This window comes from Anser brachyrhynchus, assembly GCF_964034855.1.
Source record: "Anser brachyrhynchus genome assembly, chromosome: 7".
Classification (NCBI taxonomy): Eukaryota; Metazoa; Chordata; class Aves; order Anseriformes; family Anatidae; genus Anser; species Anser brachyrhynchus.
The window spans coordinates 5,309,689-5,327,682 of record NC_137701.1 but is presented as its reverse complement, the minus strand read 5'-3'; the positions used below and the strand labels follow the sequence as shown (position 1 = coordinate 5,327,682).

General features: G+C 46.7%; 1 protein-coding gene and 1 long non-coding RNA gene across 4 annotated transcripts in view; both read left to right on the top strand.

Moving 5' to 3' along the window:
* The first annotated feature begins 1,118 nt into the window (after positions 1-1,118).
* LOC308197811 lies at positions 1,119-13,513 on the top strand. Its single transcript, XR_013953297.1, has 3 exons — positions 1,119-3,356; positions 9,875-10,015; positions 10,593-13,513. It is a non-coding gene; the product is annotated as an uncharacterized lncRNA (long non-coding RNA).
* A 3,961-nt stretch (positions 13,514-17,474) lies between these two features.
* GLS (glutaminase) overlaps positions 17,475-17,994 on the top strand; it is a 58,535-nt gene continuing 58,015 nt past the window's right edge. Inside the window, exon 1 of one of the 3 annotated variants that reach the window (XM_080598818.1) lies at positions 17,475-17,806. In XM_080598818.1, the coding sequence (XP_080454944.1) occupies positions 17,511-17,806 (296 nt within the window). In that variant the 5' untranslated portion in view covers positions 17,475-17,510. Of the gene's footprint in view, positions 17,807-17,831; positions 17,888-17,994 lie in introns of those variants that run through there. The other 2 variants (XM_080598819.1, XM_080598820.1) reach the window with 2 other exon arrangements.

Sequence of the window (17,994 nt, the reverse complement as noted above, 5' to 3'; positions counted from 1 at the left end):
TTGCTGTTGTGAAGAGGGGTTTGAGTGCTCCATCCTGGGCACCGTGAAGCTTGCATCGATTGCCTTTGTGTATGCAACCCATTTTACCCTGTAATAAGGTCTTTATCTTCATGAAGAAATTGTGTTTTTTTTGTTTTGTTTGTTTGTTTTTAATGCGCCACCTAATAGCAGACAGGAAACAGATGTAGTTTTGCCTGAGACAAAGACAGATCTTCGTTTCAGCAAGGACACCTCTCCAACAGGCTGGGTTTCTTGCTCTATAGGGTCATGGGGTGAGCTCATCTTGGCAGCTGCGTGGTGTGTCCCTATTTGTACCCGGCTCAGCAGAATGCTTTTCTCTGTCACCCACCAGGGGGGGAGATGCTCAGAGCAAGATACCAGGCCAGGCTGCTGCTCGTAGGGGTGTATTTCTCACCAAAACTTCCAGAAACGTTCAAAGGCAGAAGCTCAGCTCGAGGGCTGCAGTATCAGCTTACACCTGCAGGTTGTGCTTAAGGACAGCTTTTCTCATCAGCTCTCAGTGCTCGCAGAGTCCTGTCCTGCAAAATGACGCACTTTCTATCTTGCTTCTCTCAGCTTATATTTGTCGAGGAAATAAATTATTATTGCTTGCATTTGCCCGATTACCTCTGCATTTGTATACGTCTATCACGAGCTTGTGATAACTCGGAGTAAGATAACCATTGCACAGCAAAATAACAAGCAAATATAACAACTTCCTCAATAATTAAAACCCATGCAGATATATGCTTGTGTGTGTTTATGATACTTTTATATGATGCCAACAGTGTGCTAAGCACTTCAAAGAGTTGGAAGACAGATCCTTGCCCTTCAGGACTTGCAAAGCAAACAAAAATTTGGGGAAGGGCAGCAAATGCAGTGGTTACACCTGAACGGTAACGCTATCAGTTGCATAATGAACTTCATTGGCATGAGGAAGATGCTGGGGCTGATGCATTTTCCATGATCAGGGCTTTTTTAGGTTCTCTTTTCTTTGTTTGTTTTCCAAGACGAAAGATACCCGTCTGACCACACCTGCTGATGTGTTGGTTCCCAAACTCTGTGAAATGCGGTGAAAGTTGGGGCTAATTTCCCTGTTGCAGCAGGGAAGGGCTATGTCTTGAATTGCTAAATGGAGAACTAACTCAAATATGGCATGCACAGGAAGAAGTATGGAAAACAAGTTGAATTTAGTTACAACGGGTTTTATTTTGTTTTGCCTAAAGGCTTTGCTGCCGTGCTGTAGAAGAAAAGCCATCACTCATTTCTGCATATCCACTTTGCATTTTTTTTAAGCGTGGTCCTCTCTTGATTCTCCTTTTTCTCACACATGAGAAAAATGTTATTTTGGATGAAGCTGTCACTGTGGGATGAGCAGTGGTGCTGTGCCAGGAAGTAAACAAACAAAAAAGGGCACTTGCGCTAGTGATTGCACAGTTTTGTGCATCACAACTGTTCTCCCACTGCAGACCTACTAGTCAAAAACATTTTTATGTCCTCCAGTAGCTTTTATGATCTACTGGCCTTAGCTCATAGTGCTGCAATGGCGTTTGCAAGATAACCCATAAAAGCAATGAGAGATACACACCCTGCCTGGCAGACAAGCCTCCCGTAACACAGTAGTCCTGGTGCTTATCTGGAACGCAGTTTGAAGTGATGAACAAATACCTTTGATTAGTGTGAGATTGTATTTGGGTGGGGAAGTAAATCTGCCAGTGACTTTGCACATGTCTATGTGCTCATTTGTCACGGCTCATGCTGCTGCCAGAGTGCGTGGAGGCACCGTTCTCCCAAGACTGAGTACAGGCAACATAGCCTGCTCTCTAAACGGCTCCTTTTTTGTGTGGAGAGTCCATCAAGCCTTATTTCAGTGGGTGCTCATCAGTGTCCCTTCCACAAGGAAATGGCGCTTAGTAAGAATCACAGAGTGGTTTATGTTGGAGGGGACCTAAAAGCCCATTCTGTTCCAACCCCCTGCCGTGGGGGACACCTCCCACCAGACTACGTTGCTCCAAGCTCCATCCAGCCTTGAATGCTTCCAGGGACGGGGTAGGATCCTGTCCCACCAGAGAGGTACCAAACGTAGCACGTAGCAGACAGCAGCCACAAGGTAATGGGTTGCAGCTTGTCCCTTCAGCTAACATGACTTTTTTCTTCTCCCCGTGACATTATTCCAACTGAATGCTCTTGGAGTTTCAGAAGCTACCACGTCACTTGTGGGCAAATGGAATTTCAGCTTTGGAAGTGAGTCACCCCCTTTGAGCCCAGGAGCACACAGTGACTCCCTTGAACTGCAGAGCAGTGAGTAGCGCTTGTAGCTCCAGCCCTCAGCCTTTAAGCAGAGCAGGCATAGGCCTACAGAAAAATCACCGTGGATATTGCTGATCATTTGCAAATAAACAGTAAATGCTGCTACTTTGCTGTCCCAAAGCAATTGCTGTTTCCCAGCTGCTTCAGCAGGGAAGGCTGAGGGCCAAGAAAACTCTTGGCTGCTGGCTTGCTGTCCTCAGCTGCTCTGTGTGCTGGAGGTTGTGGTCTTCCCTGTCATGTTGCTTTGAGAGTTCACTGAGTCTGTGCCCTGAACTGGATTTGGGCAACGTTTTCTTGAAGAAAAGCACGTTTTCAGGCAAATGTTTAATGAACTTCACACAGCAGTCAGTGAGGAGTTAATTGTTAAGACTTCACGGGTTAGGATGCTTGACATGGAATAATTTCACCTAGTGTGTCATGACCATGGCATTCATCTTGAAATTGGTTTACAGCCCCTGCATTTGAGGCAAGAGTTGTTTTTGGCTGAAGGCCTGAGAGGGAGCTAGCTGAGCTGGTGTGTGCTATTTCTGATTCTCCAGTACTCCGGGGAAGGATGAGTAAGGACCCAGCCCAGCCTCCTGCAAACACAAGTCATTGCGGGGCATTGTTCGAAGGGGTTTTCTGTATTTTCTGTGACACCTACGTGGCCGTCGTGCCCAGCCATCAGGGACTGGGGGCAGAGCTCTGTTAAGCACTGCACAAAGACATGATGAAGAGACCAGTGCTCGTAATTTAGCTTCCTCAGCTGGAAACTGTAAACCCCTTTGGGGCTATCAGGCATTTAAAGCTGGGTGGAGAGTGCTCTTTGTCCTCAGTTTAGGAGGCCTTCTTGGCTCGGCTCTAGCTACTGGCTGCCACCACATGTCCCTCCTGGAGCTGTCACCTCCAGCTCCTGGGCCAGGGTGGTCTATAAAAGCTTGATGAAGAGACGTGCCCAAGAGGGCCACGAGTTTCAAGAGGGGAAATCAGGCCGATGGGGCTGCTCGTTGTGCCTTGGTTCCCTTCCTGGGTCAGCCTGGTGTTGGTGTGCTGGCTTAGCAACAAAGGTAATATATTTTTTTAATAGGGTGAGCGGTTATGAGACACCACGAAACCTTAAATAGACATTGACAGAAACAGTTTTGTTGGATGTGTAATCGATCTAAATAGATCTGTTAATGTCTGCCGTGCGGCCACATGACCGCCTTGGGTTTCAGCCGCTCAGCTGGGAAAGCCTCGAGGCAGAGGAGCTGGGCCTAGGAGCATAAGGCCGCCTTTGTGAGCAGGGCCTGCCCCACAGCAAGGCGCTGTGGCAGAGCTCCAGCCCCCGGCTCCGCTCCTGCTCCCTCCAGACAGAAGCAGCATTTGCAAATGAGCAGATGTAGGGAAGTTCCCTCGCTCATTTTAGAAAAGCGGGGCCAAAAGCGAGAAAGAACCGCACGCTTGCCACGTGTGGGCTGCCATGCGTGATGCCAGGCCTCGCAAAGTCCGCAGGGCAGAGATGCCTGAGTGCTCTGGGGATTTGGATAAAGAGCTGATGGTAAGTGAAAGCTACAGCTCCCCTCACCGAAGGAATGACAGTGTGGGGTGGTACCGATATATACTGCTGTGTGTGAGGAAACTCGTGCAGAAACACCTGATAGCCGAGAGCTCAATTAGGGCAGGTGAACGAGCTTGAAGTCACACTGTGGGAGCAGTCTTCAGAAGGGCAAGGGTGTTGTCTCCTGGTAAACGTGTAAGCAAGTGGCTCTGCAAAAGCCTGAAATACTGCCTGTGGAAAAGAGGTACGGGGAACAGGACACCTTGTGTCTGCTTTTAGCAGGATATCTTCGAAAGACCTAAACCCTAGGTATTTGTAAAAATAAATCCTTTTTTTTTTTTTTTTGGCAACATTGCTTCTATTTGCACTATAAAAAAGTGAATTTAAGAATTTAAGTTACTCATGATTTTCTTGCCCTCAGTTCTTGCTGTAGTGTCCTTTGCCCCAGCAGGACTGCTTCATGGGACGTAACCTCCTGGCTGGGGGAGCAGCCCACACCAGAGCCTGTCAGATCTGGTGATGCATCTGTCCCTCAGGAAAGCTAAACCTGTACGCTTCCATCTCAGGCCAAAGTTAATAATTGATCTTCCTCAGATGCAAACTACATGCTTGTAAGAAAATAAAAACAAATAAAATAAATTTGTGCCCTGAGCAAATGTCCTTATGCCTGAATGTGAACTGCTAATGAGTAACTTCAGCAGTTTCTTCAGTTCAGGGGAAAAAATGTATAAACACTTTTGTGTGAGCTGTAGTTAAAACTCTCAGCTCTCCCTCTCAAAAGTATTGCCATCTAGGCTATACTTTGCTATATTTGTGAGCATTTCTTTTTCTAGCCTGAAACTGGGGGTCTCATCCGTAGGTTTAGACTGAGTAAGCCCAGACAATGTACATGACTGTCCTTCCTAGGTAAAATCTTATCCATCAGTCCTTGTCATGGGTGAGGAACAAGACCCAGAAACTCTGATCCCTAATACCTCCCTGCCATCCTCAGATGGCTCCATAACAACCTGGTAAAGGGTTCTGCAGTTCCCTCGATTGGCTGGACCCAAGATAAGGTCACAGCGGCTCCTTCAGCTCAGTGCAAGCTATCTTTGGGTAGGGCTTTGGAAGTCAAGGGTCTAAATTATGCAACTAATACATTTAAAGTGTTCTCACAGTTGCATGTGATGATGATTTTTCCTGATTTTAATAGCTTATATGATTCACTCAATGATAAAAACACTTAAAAGCAATGTGGTAGATGAAGAACACAACTCTCTCATTTATGGTGTGATTTAGTAAGACAAGCATTTGACTTTTTAGCCATTCTTCTTGTGTTTTAACTGCATACTTCAAAGACATAAGCGGGTCTGAATGGTGACTGGAGACTGTTGAGGGAGTGCAGTGGATCAGGGAACTCCAAAAACCACGTGGAAGAGAAGGATGCGTGGTTCCCTGTGTTACATGACATTGCCCACTAGTGAAGGTCACTGCTGTCTGTGCAATACCACTTCTATCATGTATTTTGATGCAGTCTTGTCTTCTCAGTATGAACATACCCTTTTTTCTCCATCTGAAAAACCCTCTGCAATGAGGTGCGCAAGCTCTGCAGGTCCTCCTTCCTCCTGAAGCTCCTTCTGGCTCCACTGGCAGCCTTGCCAGGTAGCCAGCAATGTTTGGCACGGCGGCAGGAACCCTGGAGATCACCTGTGGTGTTAATGCCCTGCTGTAAGGGGAGAGGTGAGCACTGCTTGTGACAGCTCATTTGCAACTTCGTATGCGTCCAAGTCCTCCTTGCAGAAGCTTTAAGGACCCAGAGCTGTTCTGGTTTTGTCTGCCTGCATACACGGTGTTCAGCATGGGGTGCTGGAACCTGTTATGCTGTAATGATTGACAGTAAGGTTTAACACGTAGCAACAGACCTTAGATGGCATGCCTAAAATCTGCAATGTCAGTGTAGAGTTATTTCCACCTAGAATAAGGAGGATGCCAAGGATCTTAGCATCTCAATAGCTTAATGCTGTGTCTCTTCAGATACTCCAAAAGTAGTGTCTTGCTGTGTCCCTTTTTATCTGCAGCAAGTCACACAGATTGCTTGAGAACAACTGCAATTCACCGCTGAACACGATGTTCAGTGGTCTCACGGCTTAGCATCTCTCTCAGCTTAGCACAGCCTTCATGGGCATCACAACCTCTGTAAGATCTGCGATGATATGAAACAGCCTTGGTGTTTTGCAGCACTTTATCCAGCATTATAAGATGATGGCTTTTAGTTAAAGGTTGAAATGTATGATGTATATAATGTATCTTTTTGTACTGTAGAAGAAAAATCCGAACTGTGCTTGTGGTCATCATTACCTAATGCTTTAGAAAACCAACTCCTTACTCTGACTGGGAAAACCTGGACAATCGTTTGCTTTGTTCTTCATAAATATTGTTCATGAGCATGCATCTTAAACAGCTGTCTGTATTGTCAACAGACTGCTTAACCACAATGGCAATTGCTTTCTGCATTTGGAAAGATACACAGTGCCTTATCTGTGTTGCTGCATCCTTGTTATAGCTACCTGCAAATTAATATGACCATTGTGTAGTATCATTTTTTTTGCTTAAGTTTAGCCAAAATTCACGGGGTTTGGGCCCGACTTTAGTCCAAGGACTAGAATTTTCACATGTACTTGCATTGTTTCTTTTTTATCGCTTTCTTCTCCCTTTGCTTACAAACTCCTCTGTGCCTCCTACCAGAAGAACCACTGCATCTGGGATTTCTGCTCACCTTTCTCTCCGATTAATGTAGCTCCATCACCTTTACATCTTCTGCTTGCTTTGGTGTCTTCTCCGTTCCGCAGGGCGATGTTGGCCCTGAGCTGTGTGGAGGGAGAAGGAACCTCTCCAGGTCCTGCCAAACGGAGGCGGACGTGCGCAGTATCGGCAGCGGGTGACTCACGGTTGATATGTCAGCTATGTGACCTTCCGAGCTGTGGCTCGGCGCCAGCCTGAGGGCCCTGGCTGGCCGGCTCGGGATGACTCCTACTTTCTTTGTTATCATTCTGCAGGCTTTTCAACGCCGTGCTGCCCGCTCCTCCCGAGGCAGCTGCTGAAGCACTTGACCACTGGTGCCACTTTCTCGGCACGGCTCAAGTATTGAAACAAGTACATCGTCATTTGTGGCCTTTTTTTTTTTTTTTCCCCACCTCCAGATGAACAAAAAAAGACATCTTCCACTTGCTGTGTGTCAGGCCTCCTGGGATGGCTTAGCATATCCAAAAACGCAATAAAGCCATCCAGATGCTTCCCAGACGCAAGACACCGCGTTTGCGCTGCTGCGGCTTTCGTACGACAGCCTCTGTTTTACCCTGGGTGCTCCCGCCCCTGTGCCACCGGGATACCGGGGAAGTGAGGTCAGAGACCCCCCTACGCAACATGGGGATTTGCGCTGTGTCGGGGGGGGGATTAGGGCAGCCTCCCTGCTGCCCTCACGCTAATCTTGGAGTCTGCTCACAGGGCCACGGCAGTCGGCCCCAGTGTGTGTGTCCCTGGTGGCTTAACATGAGTGAAGGGGACACCGAAGCCCAGCATTGCATGGAGAATTGCATGCACCGCCACAGAGCTCACCAGCGGGCTCCGGCTTGCAGCTGCTTTCAATAATTCCCATTTCCTGTGTGGCAGCGTTCATTTCCTTCCAGATCTCACTTGCCAGGGAGCACAGCAACATCTGCTCCCCCAGGTTTTGTCAGAGATGACTTTCCTCACAGGAGAAGAGTCCATTTCTTGTTTGATTTGTCCTCTGAACAGTTGCTCTGAGTGAAGAATTTCAACTATCCCACTGCCTTCAGTGGAAGCCTAACATCTTCTATAGCTTCTTGGCACCTTCAAGGACTAAAGGCTTTTTTTACAAGCAATTTCATAAAGGCATCACATGGTGTTTAACAAGCTCGCACAACCCTCCGCATGCACGCAAGCCTAGGACATCCCCTTCTGCCCAAGGAGAGATGGAGAACCCTGCTGCCACCCCCTGCCCACCCAGCTTTGGGATAACGCATCACAGGCTGCCAGGACTCTCAGGAATGACCCGCTCCATCCACACGCAGCTCCGACCTGGACACCTCTGGTAGCTGAAGGTTAAGTGGTTCAAGATCCAGCTGGCTGACTTTATAAATGAACTCTGAATCAGGCTTGCAAAGGTTGCACCTGTAACTCTGGCTGCACAGCTGCCTGTTACCCATGCCCTTGAACCGCACTGGGCAGTAGGTGACAGTGGCTCAGGGAAACCAGCCTTTTCCTGCTGCAGTCAGGCTGAAGCCAGCCTGCTCTGCCACAACTTGTTTCAGAGCACAAAGTGCCTGATGCTGAGCTTCAGCGGTGCTTGACCTAGGATCTGGGTGACAGCCTCCTGGGGACCACACCGCTCCCGCCCCTGATCTCTCACGCGATGCTCATCTGGTTTTTAAGACACAAGTCTCAATGTGCCAATAAGTGTCCCTGAAAATTAAAAGCAAGATAAGCAAGCAAGACAGATAAGCAAGCAAGAAAGCACAGCTGTAACACTATCCGAGGTGCTATTTTTTTTTGTCCTCCCAGTAATGTTGAAAAGGCGACATTTGATCCAGTTGCATACCACCAGTTCAGGGATGCAAAAAATGTTAGCGGTTTTTTTTCCTTGAACTACCGATACCCGTGAAGAAAAGATCCAATCCTTGTGGTTTTCTCTTCTAAAATAATCACGCCAGACAATTCTGAACAGTTTAATGCCATTCGGCTGGGGTGCATGGGAGGCCCAGAACTGAGCCAAATATTTGGAAGATGACCAGCAGCATTTCAGTGCATGCATCCCTCTGCTTATCCTGGAATACAGCGTAGCTAGGCTGAGGGCATAATCTTCATATTCCGGATGTTTGCAGAAGATTATCACTCACTAGCATGTGAACTCTGATTGATTATTTCCAGTTCTAGTAATCATTAACAACGACTAGTAGTCTAAGAACAACTTTTTATTTCAAAGGGTAGAATTTATCTGGCTTTGCATCAAGCCACGCTACGTACTTGTCACATTTATCTCTTCAGTCATATGGCAATACATCCTTCTGCTTGTGCTATTCAACTCTGAATTTCACCTTTCATACTAATAAAATATGTTGACACATCAAGCAATGTAACTGATAGGTAAAGCAGAACAGAATGAGTCACTGTTTTTAAACTTTTTTTTTAGCACATGCTTTCTCTATTAAAGTATATCAATCAAAAGACAAAGAGATACAAATTCAGAGAGAGGTAACTAGAGGAAAAGGTTGTAGAAATATACAAGATGAGATAAACTGAAGCTGAACAGCACCAGAATACATATAATGTAAGTCCAAGAAATAAACCAAATGTAACTTCTTGACTAAACATAATTGTGACAGAGAAATAATTGTAAGTAATATATGGCCGTCTTCATTCTGAGAGCTTTCCCAAACCGTCTTTCTGTTCATCTCCAGTACTAACATTTAGAATATCCTTGAACGTTTAAATAAAATGAATAGAAGTAATAAATAAACCAAACAGTGGGTGAAATATTTTGACTGTTGTGAGTGCCACCAGGAATATCTACTTTCACATTAGTGATCTAAATGGTTTCTCTTCTGCTGGTGGAAAAAGGAGATGCTTCAGTTAAATTAGAGAGGCAATTTTCATTCAGTGTTTGTATTTAAGCCTGTCGGTGTCAGAGGGATGCTGTAGGGGAGTGCAGCTCTCTTTAAAAGCTGGGTTTTAAGAAAGTCTCTGTGTCCTAGACCAATTTTATGAAATGTTAATACGTTTGGAGATCCAGAAAGAGTTATCCAAAAGCTTTCCTTCAGTTGTTGCAAGTTGCCGTTGTAGCCACCCCAAATAGATCTCAGAGAGCTTCAGAGTAAGGATTTCTTGCAGAGTGTCTATCAAATGCTGCTGCTCTGAGATTCAGAGCTTTGACCCCAGTGACTCCAGGAAACCTCTACAGCATGTAATGGATTTTACACCTAGGGTAAGTTTTCATCGGTTGTCTTGAGTGGCTCCTGTTAACACTGCATTTATTTGTATCACTCCTAGGATGCCACAGGTCTGTGTAATACTGGAAGACCCTTGCCCTGTTGTGAGATTTTGTGATCCTGCAGCAGACAAGGTGCAGTCAGTCCAAACTGGGGAGGAAGCAGAAAAGTGGCTGGCTGGCTGATGTTTTCCTTGCTACAGGTACGTTGATGACTGTACGCATCTGTTCTGCACACCTTTGGCCCAAAATACACCCTTCATTTTTGTGTGTATTCTCCTAAAGTCCTCTTTTGGCTGCAGTATCTTCCCAAGATAGCCTGGCTCTGGTCTCGTTGCTCAGATGTCCCTTTGCTCTCCTGACCTGATTTTGGCAGAGCTGATCCTCAGGTGTCTAATGAGAGTCTCGTCTAAAGCAGTGTATCTAGCAAAAATAAAAAATAGTATTGTGTGGGCTCCTGGTAGGCTCTTTTAGACGTGCTCTCAAATTAGGCCCATGATGCCATGATGTCTTGGATGACTGCTGTGGGGGATTATAAGGTTATTTTGTGTGCAAGGATATGACAGAATAAGGGGTGCTCTGGTAATTCCAGAACTGCTTATATTTCCTCCTGAGATCAATACAGCAATATTATACAGACGAGTGGCTTGGCTCCATGCTTTCTCATAAGGACATCTCACTGCCTGCAGCTCTTTGTTGATCGAGCCACTCAATGAAACTTTATCTAAATATTCAAAATATCCAAGCACTTGCTCATCGTTTAAAAATTGTCTGTGACAGGAAGGCTGTGAAGCCTGTGGTCCGACAACATCCCTTTCCTGTGGTGCAAGGCCAAGTGTACAGAGGGAAGCAAAATTATCAGAATCTCTCAGCTGCTGCTCTTCCTTTGAGCCGCCCAATACCACGTCTAACCCGAGGCTCCTCAGAAGATGATTCACAGATTTGTGGTGTGAAAGTCCTCTTTCCCAAAGAGGAGAATTACTGTTCACCAGTTCTGAGCCCTGGCTGCTTCCCTCGTGCAGCTCACAGTGCGACCCAGTTAAATTGCTGCCTGAGAAGAACAGCGAGGGGTAAGGGGCTCCGGCACGTGTGTGGGAACGAGCAACTTTGCCACCAGAGATAACGTCATGCCAGAAACACTCCGAATTTTAACAGCACAACCCAGACAGGCGAGGCAGAAGCCCACGTAATTGGGTCTAATACTGCTATGGAAACTATGCTGAGGGTTAAAAATATGCCTTAAAAAGCAGAGTCTTTTCTTGTGCGTTCTTCCACGCCGTGTATGAAAAGATGGAGGGTTATGAAGCAGCAAAAGATGATGTGAAGATGCTCTGTGACACCAGTGAACTCTAAAGAAGCACAATTCTGCTTTCACAAATGTTTCAAATGCACCAAAATTTACTTGGGAAAATTTTGAATGTTTGTCTTCTTATGAGTTAAGATGAACACACATGCATTTAACCACTAAACTGGCTACTTGCAAAAACTCCTGCTTAAACCAGGCTAGTTTATAGCCTTGATTATTCCTTCCATCCTTCTTCTTCTTTTTTGCTTTTTAATCTCTGAATCCAGTTTCCCAAACCCTAAGTCCCCACTGGCCTACTGTTGTGGAACTGTTCAAAAGTCCTTGTCTAAATATTAAACACCCTTGGAGTGTGGCGGTACACGGTGTGCAGCCATGTGGTGCAGTTGCTGGTTTCGGCTTGCTAGCACAAGGTTGGTAATTGAGGACCAGGAACAGGAGGAGAAGGTCCAGGTTTGTTCCCACTCCCCAGCCTGCTCTGGTATCAAGAACTGAGCTGCAGTTTGGCACGGGTCTCCTGAGTTAAGCATTAAGTATAGTTGTGAGTTGAATGAATGGGGTTTGTAACATTATGATAGGTGTATCATAGGGCAAACAATATGCAGTGTGTTGGAGGCATTGGAATATTTCTCTTGCAGGTAAGCTATTGGCCTCTGAAGGTGAATCCTCTGATGTGGAAAGAATTTCGCATTTGAAGAGTGCTATAACCAATAATGTGCATGAGGAATTATGGTGCTCTCTCGCTGGTGATGATGAAAGAAAACAAATTAACAAATAAAGTAATGGGAAAAAAAAATGTGGCCAACAGACTAAACAATTAAAAACATAATTCTGAAATTGCAATGCAATTTGCCCATGTAGCTGTGAGGAGGTTTTGTCTTCAGTTTCTCTGGTAGACATACAGGTGACACATGAATGTGGGAGTAAAGAAATAAGGTTACCTGTCAGTCACATTTTACCATTAGAGCTAGAGTATTACTTGGGCATTAAGAATGCATGTTTTCATGTATTCATGTGGCTTCCCTTTGGAAGTTTTAGCCAGAAAGGACCTGGCAATTTATGTTTTTAGTGCATGCTCATTCGGTTGTACTTTAAATAAACCCTATTCCTTTTTTTCCCCTTTAACACCCATCACTTTTCCTCATTTGACTTCACAGCAGTTAACGAAGGAGGTCAGTACTGAAAACCAAGCTATGGGTAAGAGACCAAGACATCCCATCAATGCCAAGAGCAGGGAATGAATTTTGTCCTGAGACTCCACTCCTGTGCAGTGATTGTCAGTGGCAGACAAACTTTCCTGATACTCAGGTTAGAAAATAAGTCAAAAGAGGAGCATTTAAAATGTTTTTTTTTGTTGTTGTTTTTTTGTTTTGTTTTTTAAGATTTATTTTTTGTATTTTAAGCACCTTCTTTGCAATTTATTCAAAATGAAATGGCAATTCCATGGCTCTGAAGTGTTTCTTTGATTTCATCCATGACTTTGTGTCAGTCCTTGCAGATCATCCTCAAGAAATTCGCTTCTCTTATTTGCTTACTCTGCCATCTGCACTACAGGAACTTTGTATGCTGTTTCTTAATCATGCTAGGAATGTCTCTGGCCCCTTTAGTCTCTCCACGTCAGTCTCAGCAAATCCTCCACATATCTTCGCTGCTTTCCTTTGAATTCATTCCTTACTGCCTTGCTACCCAGAACGAGCTGATGAGATACGAGCTATGGTCTCATTGATGTGCTACACGTGGGGCAGATGATTTCAAATTTTTGCTATTGCTTGTCACTTAAGGTCAATCCCTCCCTCAGCTATTACCTTCCAGGTAAATTATTTCTCTCAGTTTTTTCCCCCTCATTGGATTTCTGAGCTATCATGCTTAAATATTTTACCCACCATTTTCTTTGATTAAATTGTAATTTTATTTACTGATTATGATTCTCCGCGCAGAGGCAACTGTGCTTTATCCCTTGTGCAATCCAAGAGGAAATGTTTCTTGTGGCTGAGCACCTTTCCTTTGAATTGAGATCAAGATGGTATCCAAATGTACAGCATGTTAGCCTCACAAAAGAAAAAAAAAGTACTGTTAGGGACCGCTGCTAGAATGAGTAGGAATACACGAATAGAGTCAAGATTGTGGCATCTGGTCCTTGGTTCTCCTTTGGAAGCATTACCCAGCAACAAATGAAATGGAGCCAACATAACCATTTAAAATAGCAAAGTAAACAGTTCATGGCGTAGTCAAGATAATCCTTAATTTCTGCTGCTTATCTGAGATCTGCCCTGCCGATCTGATGGAGGATTTAACCTTCCTGAAAGCTGTTGTCACTGGATGTGCTTGAACTGGGAAGACCTCTTTCCACCTGCTTTTCAGAGCTCTTTCTCCTAGAAGATTAACACTGCTTTTAGAAAGAAAAACCTCTGAAATATAGATTATTTTGAGAGGGCTAAACTAGGAATATTTTGCTAGCATAAAGCTTAAGGAAAATACTTATAAAACTAATGCCCATTTGAACGATTTTATTTTATTTTTTCCTGAAGAAACATGGCATCTTAAATTGGCTGTCATAATTTTTGTCTTACAAAAATACAGAGGTAGTTGTGGATATTAAAAGAGAATCGTAGGTTTATGGTTACTGCCAACCACGTAACTGACTCAAAAGTTAGAGGGAATTTTAATTTCAAATTACTTTGCAGTATGTTGGAAGGTATTTCTGTGATTTTCTGTTTCTCTTGGGATACGATGTGAAACACAATGACAGAGCAGACAGCCTGTCTTCTATTTTCAAAAAGACAAGTAATGTCATGCTGTTCAAGAGGGAAATCAAGAGGGGTTTTCACAGAGGTATGGGAAAGCCCAGTATAATATCTGAACCAAAACAAAAATTAGAGGCAGTTTAATAGGTTTTAAGTACAACATTTTTCACAAGCAAATGACCACATTTCTGATGCCCTTCCTTCTACATTTCCTAGGGCCTAATTTAAAAGCAAGAAAAAATCATCTTTAAATTAAGACTCTCTGGTCTGCCTGTGCCTTTGGCAAAAGAGGAGAGAATTGCTCTGTGAAATTTCTTAGGCTTAGTAATAGCAAGAGCCTGTGGTGATGGCCTGAAATATGCAGCAAAAGGTCTCAGAATAGGGAATGAGTCACTATCGCCCTTGAACTTTGTGAATCTGAAACTATATTTATCATTTGCATTGTTCCCAAGTTGTGTATTTCTAGTTACACATACAGAGCAACTTGCCTTCTCTCTCATTAGCCCCTGCAGGGCTAGAACACATACAAGGAAATTTCCCGGGAGAGAAGGTGAGGATTCATTTCCTGAAGTGAGTTTTAAGAGACGCTTTATGGAAGAACACTTGCATTGGGAGATTATTGACGTGAAGCTGGTACTAAAAGGTCAAATAAAGAAATACAGCAATAGCATACAAAGTAAAAAGAGGAAATGAGTAAATGAGTTCATGTAGGGTCAAGAATGTGTAATACAAGGTACTGTTATGAGAGGCAAGTATTTTTGTCTACGTAGTACTTTTTTTTTTTTCTTTCCTTCCCACAACCTTACGTGTAATGTTCTGAACAGAAACCAGAGCACTAAAAGGAAAGATCCAGATCATTACATTTTGCATTCTTCCTTTTCTTCCTCCTGCAGTACAAGAGATGAATTAGAAGAGATTTTCAACCAGGTCAGTGGCTAAACAGCTGGCTTGTGAAAAAGTGCAGCTGTCGCACCAAAAATATCACCTTGGCAGTAAAAATCAGCAGGGAGTCTTGTAAGTGTCTGTAGGGCTGTGTGTTCAATTAGTGACCATATGCACATATGGGAAACATACTTGCTGCCTCTGCACTTGGAGCTGGAGCCCCTGCAAAGAGAATGGAAAAGGTGCTTGGGATACTTCCATCTTTGGAATACAGAATTTAAAAAATGAGAAATATTAGTATTGGGCAGCGGGACGAAAGATGCAGCTATTGGCTTGCCAAAAGGTCTAAGCAAATGGAAATCTAGAGTTAGTTCCAGGAAATGTAATTGGTAACCTAATAAATATGTGAGAACCGTAGGCACTTTGCATCTCTGTACGTGAAGTAACCGTAGCACAGGATTACACATCCCACACTGATATTTCAAGTTTTCTTGTTCAGTGGGAGGGAAAGCCAGCGGTGTGCTGAGGCTCATTTTATAGGCATAAATTATCAGCTATCTTCAAATCTGCTTCCAAAAGTTCTCATGGCTGCTGTGATGATTTATTAGCAGAGGGAACTCCTGTGGGCATTTGTGCCACGGTGTACGTGTAAGCTTCTGAATGTGTATTTGCAGTCATTGTCTAAAACTCAGAATGCACAGAAAGCAAGTAACAAAAAAACCTCTGTTTTATGTGCTTTTAAGTGCAATTTACGGTGCAAAGACAGCTGAAAATTGTAGTCAGGACGGGGAGGTGGTAGAAATTAAAATATCAGTATTTTTAGAGTGAAACATTTCCAATAAAGTTTGCAGTAAGACCATTTTAACTCAGAACTACGGCTCCCCGCTGACCCCAAACATAGAGATGGTACCGGAAGAAACAAACCTTAATGTGTTGGTAAATTGTTCTTGAGAAAATTTAGCAGTAATAGACTCAGAACTCTGAAAGTATTTACATTTCTGCTCTGAAATTTTTGGTTCCTACAAAAAAAAAAAAAAAGCTATCAGGAATTGTGATACTGCCTTCCACCTTGGCATTACTGACAGAGTAGGATGACACCGGTCTCCTTCTCTACAGTTATCCATGATGGATACAACTACTAACATAGACAAATTTGGGAATTGGCTGCATTTCGCCAGGTAACCGCAATGTCTGTGGCCTCTGTGTTCTGAGCAGCACCTCAGGGTGCTGTGATGGAGCCCGAGTATGTGCAAGGAGTGACATTTACCTTGGCGCTGGAGCCATACGGCCATTTTGTTCTGTGCAGCCTAGTTCAGCCTTTGGCCTTGTGCTACTATTTGATGCTCGCCTGAACGTGGGCCGGCAGTGTGCCCAGGTGGCCAAGAAGGCCAGTGGCATCCCGGATTGTATCAGGAATAGTGCAGCCAGCAGGAGCAGGGAGGAGGTCATCCCCCTGTACTCAGCTCTGGTGAGGCCGCACCTCGAGTGCTGTGTTTAGTTTTGGGCCCCTCAGTACAAGAAGGACATCAAGGCCCTGGAGCGTGTCCAGAGAAGGGCAACGAAGCTGGTGAAGGGCCTGGAGCACAAGTCCTACGAGGAGCGGCTGAGGGAGCTGGGGGTGTTTAGTCTGGAGAAGAGGAGGCTCAGGGGAGATCTTACTGCTCTCTGCAACTGCCTGAAAGGAAGCCGTGGGGAGCTGGGGGTCGGCCTCTTCTCACAGGTGATAGGACTAGAGAGAATGGTCTCAAGTGGCACCAGGGGAGGTTTAGGTTGGAAATTAGGAGAAAATTCTCCTCAGAAAGTGCAGCCAGGCGTTGGGACGGGTTGCCCAGGGAGGTGGTGGAGTCACCGTCCCTGGGGGCATTCAAGGAATGGTTGGACACGGTGCTTAGGGACATGGTTTAGTGGGTGACATTGGCAGTAGGGGGATGGTTGGACCAGATGATCCTGGAGGTCTCTTTCAACCCTAATGACTGTGATTCTAGTTCAGGCTGAGGCCTGTGGCAGTGCAGCCATTCAGCTTTTGCTGACTGCATGTCTGAAGGAACAAGCACGGTGAGCAGCCACGCTTGATGTGTCTGGGTATTTTATTTCTTGTTCATGTTTTTATTTTTAATAACTGTGGAGGGCTAGGCAGGCAGGTTATGCTCACGGGTGTTGGGTTTTAATGCACGTGGCCAGAACCCCATGATTGGGTTCAGGGCATGAAGGGAGGTGCCTCGCATGAGGAACTGGGGAACCACTCTTTTCACATCCCTTTGTCTCCCCGGCAGGCGGCGGCGCACTTGATCACCGATTTTTTATTTTTATTTTTTTAATATATAAAAATATAAAAAGGGCCCGTATCCATGACAACCCGGCCCGGCCCCATCCCGCCCACACGCCGAGCAGCGGCGCCGTGGGGCCCCCGGGCGCGGCCGGCGCAGCCCCGCAGGTGCGGGCCCGGTGTGGGCGGCAGGCGGGCCGCTGCCTGCCCCTTGGCTGATGCCCGGTGTCCCCCAGCCCCTTCCCGGCCACCGGGCCCGGCCCCCGCCGCACCGCGGGGGCGGTGGCCGCCCAGCCTCCCCGCTCCATAAAATGGAGGCGGCGGCGGCGGCGCTCGCGGGGCCCTCTCCCTCCCGCTCAGGAGCGACGCGCGGGCCGCCCAATCAGCGCGCCGCCTGCCTGACAGCTAGGCGGCGGCGGCCAATCGGCGCGCGGCGGGGGCGGGCGCGGCGGGCGGCGAGCGGCGCGGCGGGCCGGCGGCGGGCAGTCGGCGGCAGGGCGGCGATGATGCGGCTGTGGCGGGCGGCGCTGCTCAGGGAGCTGCTGCGGGGGGCGGCCGGCGGGCACGGCCCCGGGCCCGGACACGGCTCCCGGCGCCTCCCGCCGCCCCCCCTGGCCGCCCGCCGGCGCGTCCCGGCGCGGGGGCTGTGCACTCGCTCCGAGGGAGCCCTGGAGGAGCCGGGGAAGGGGGCGCAGCAGCAGCCGCAGCAGCCGGCGGCCCCCGGGGAGCCCCCCGTCACGGACAGCGGCCGCAGCAAGAACCACGGCGGGGGCGCGGAGCTGGCCGCGGGAGGGGAGAAGTGAGTGCGGGGCCGGCAGGGAGGCAGGGAGGCGGCGGCCATGCCACGGCTGCGGGGCCGCGCACGCGGCTTCCCCGGCAGGTGCGGGGCTGGGCACGGCGCGGAGGGAGGGAGGGACGGGCAGGAGGACGGGCAGGCGGGCGGAGGGGCCCCGCCTGGAGGCGCTGCGCAGCCCCAGCCGCCGCCTC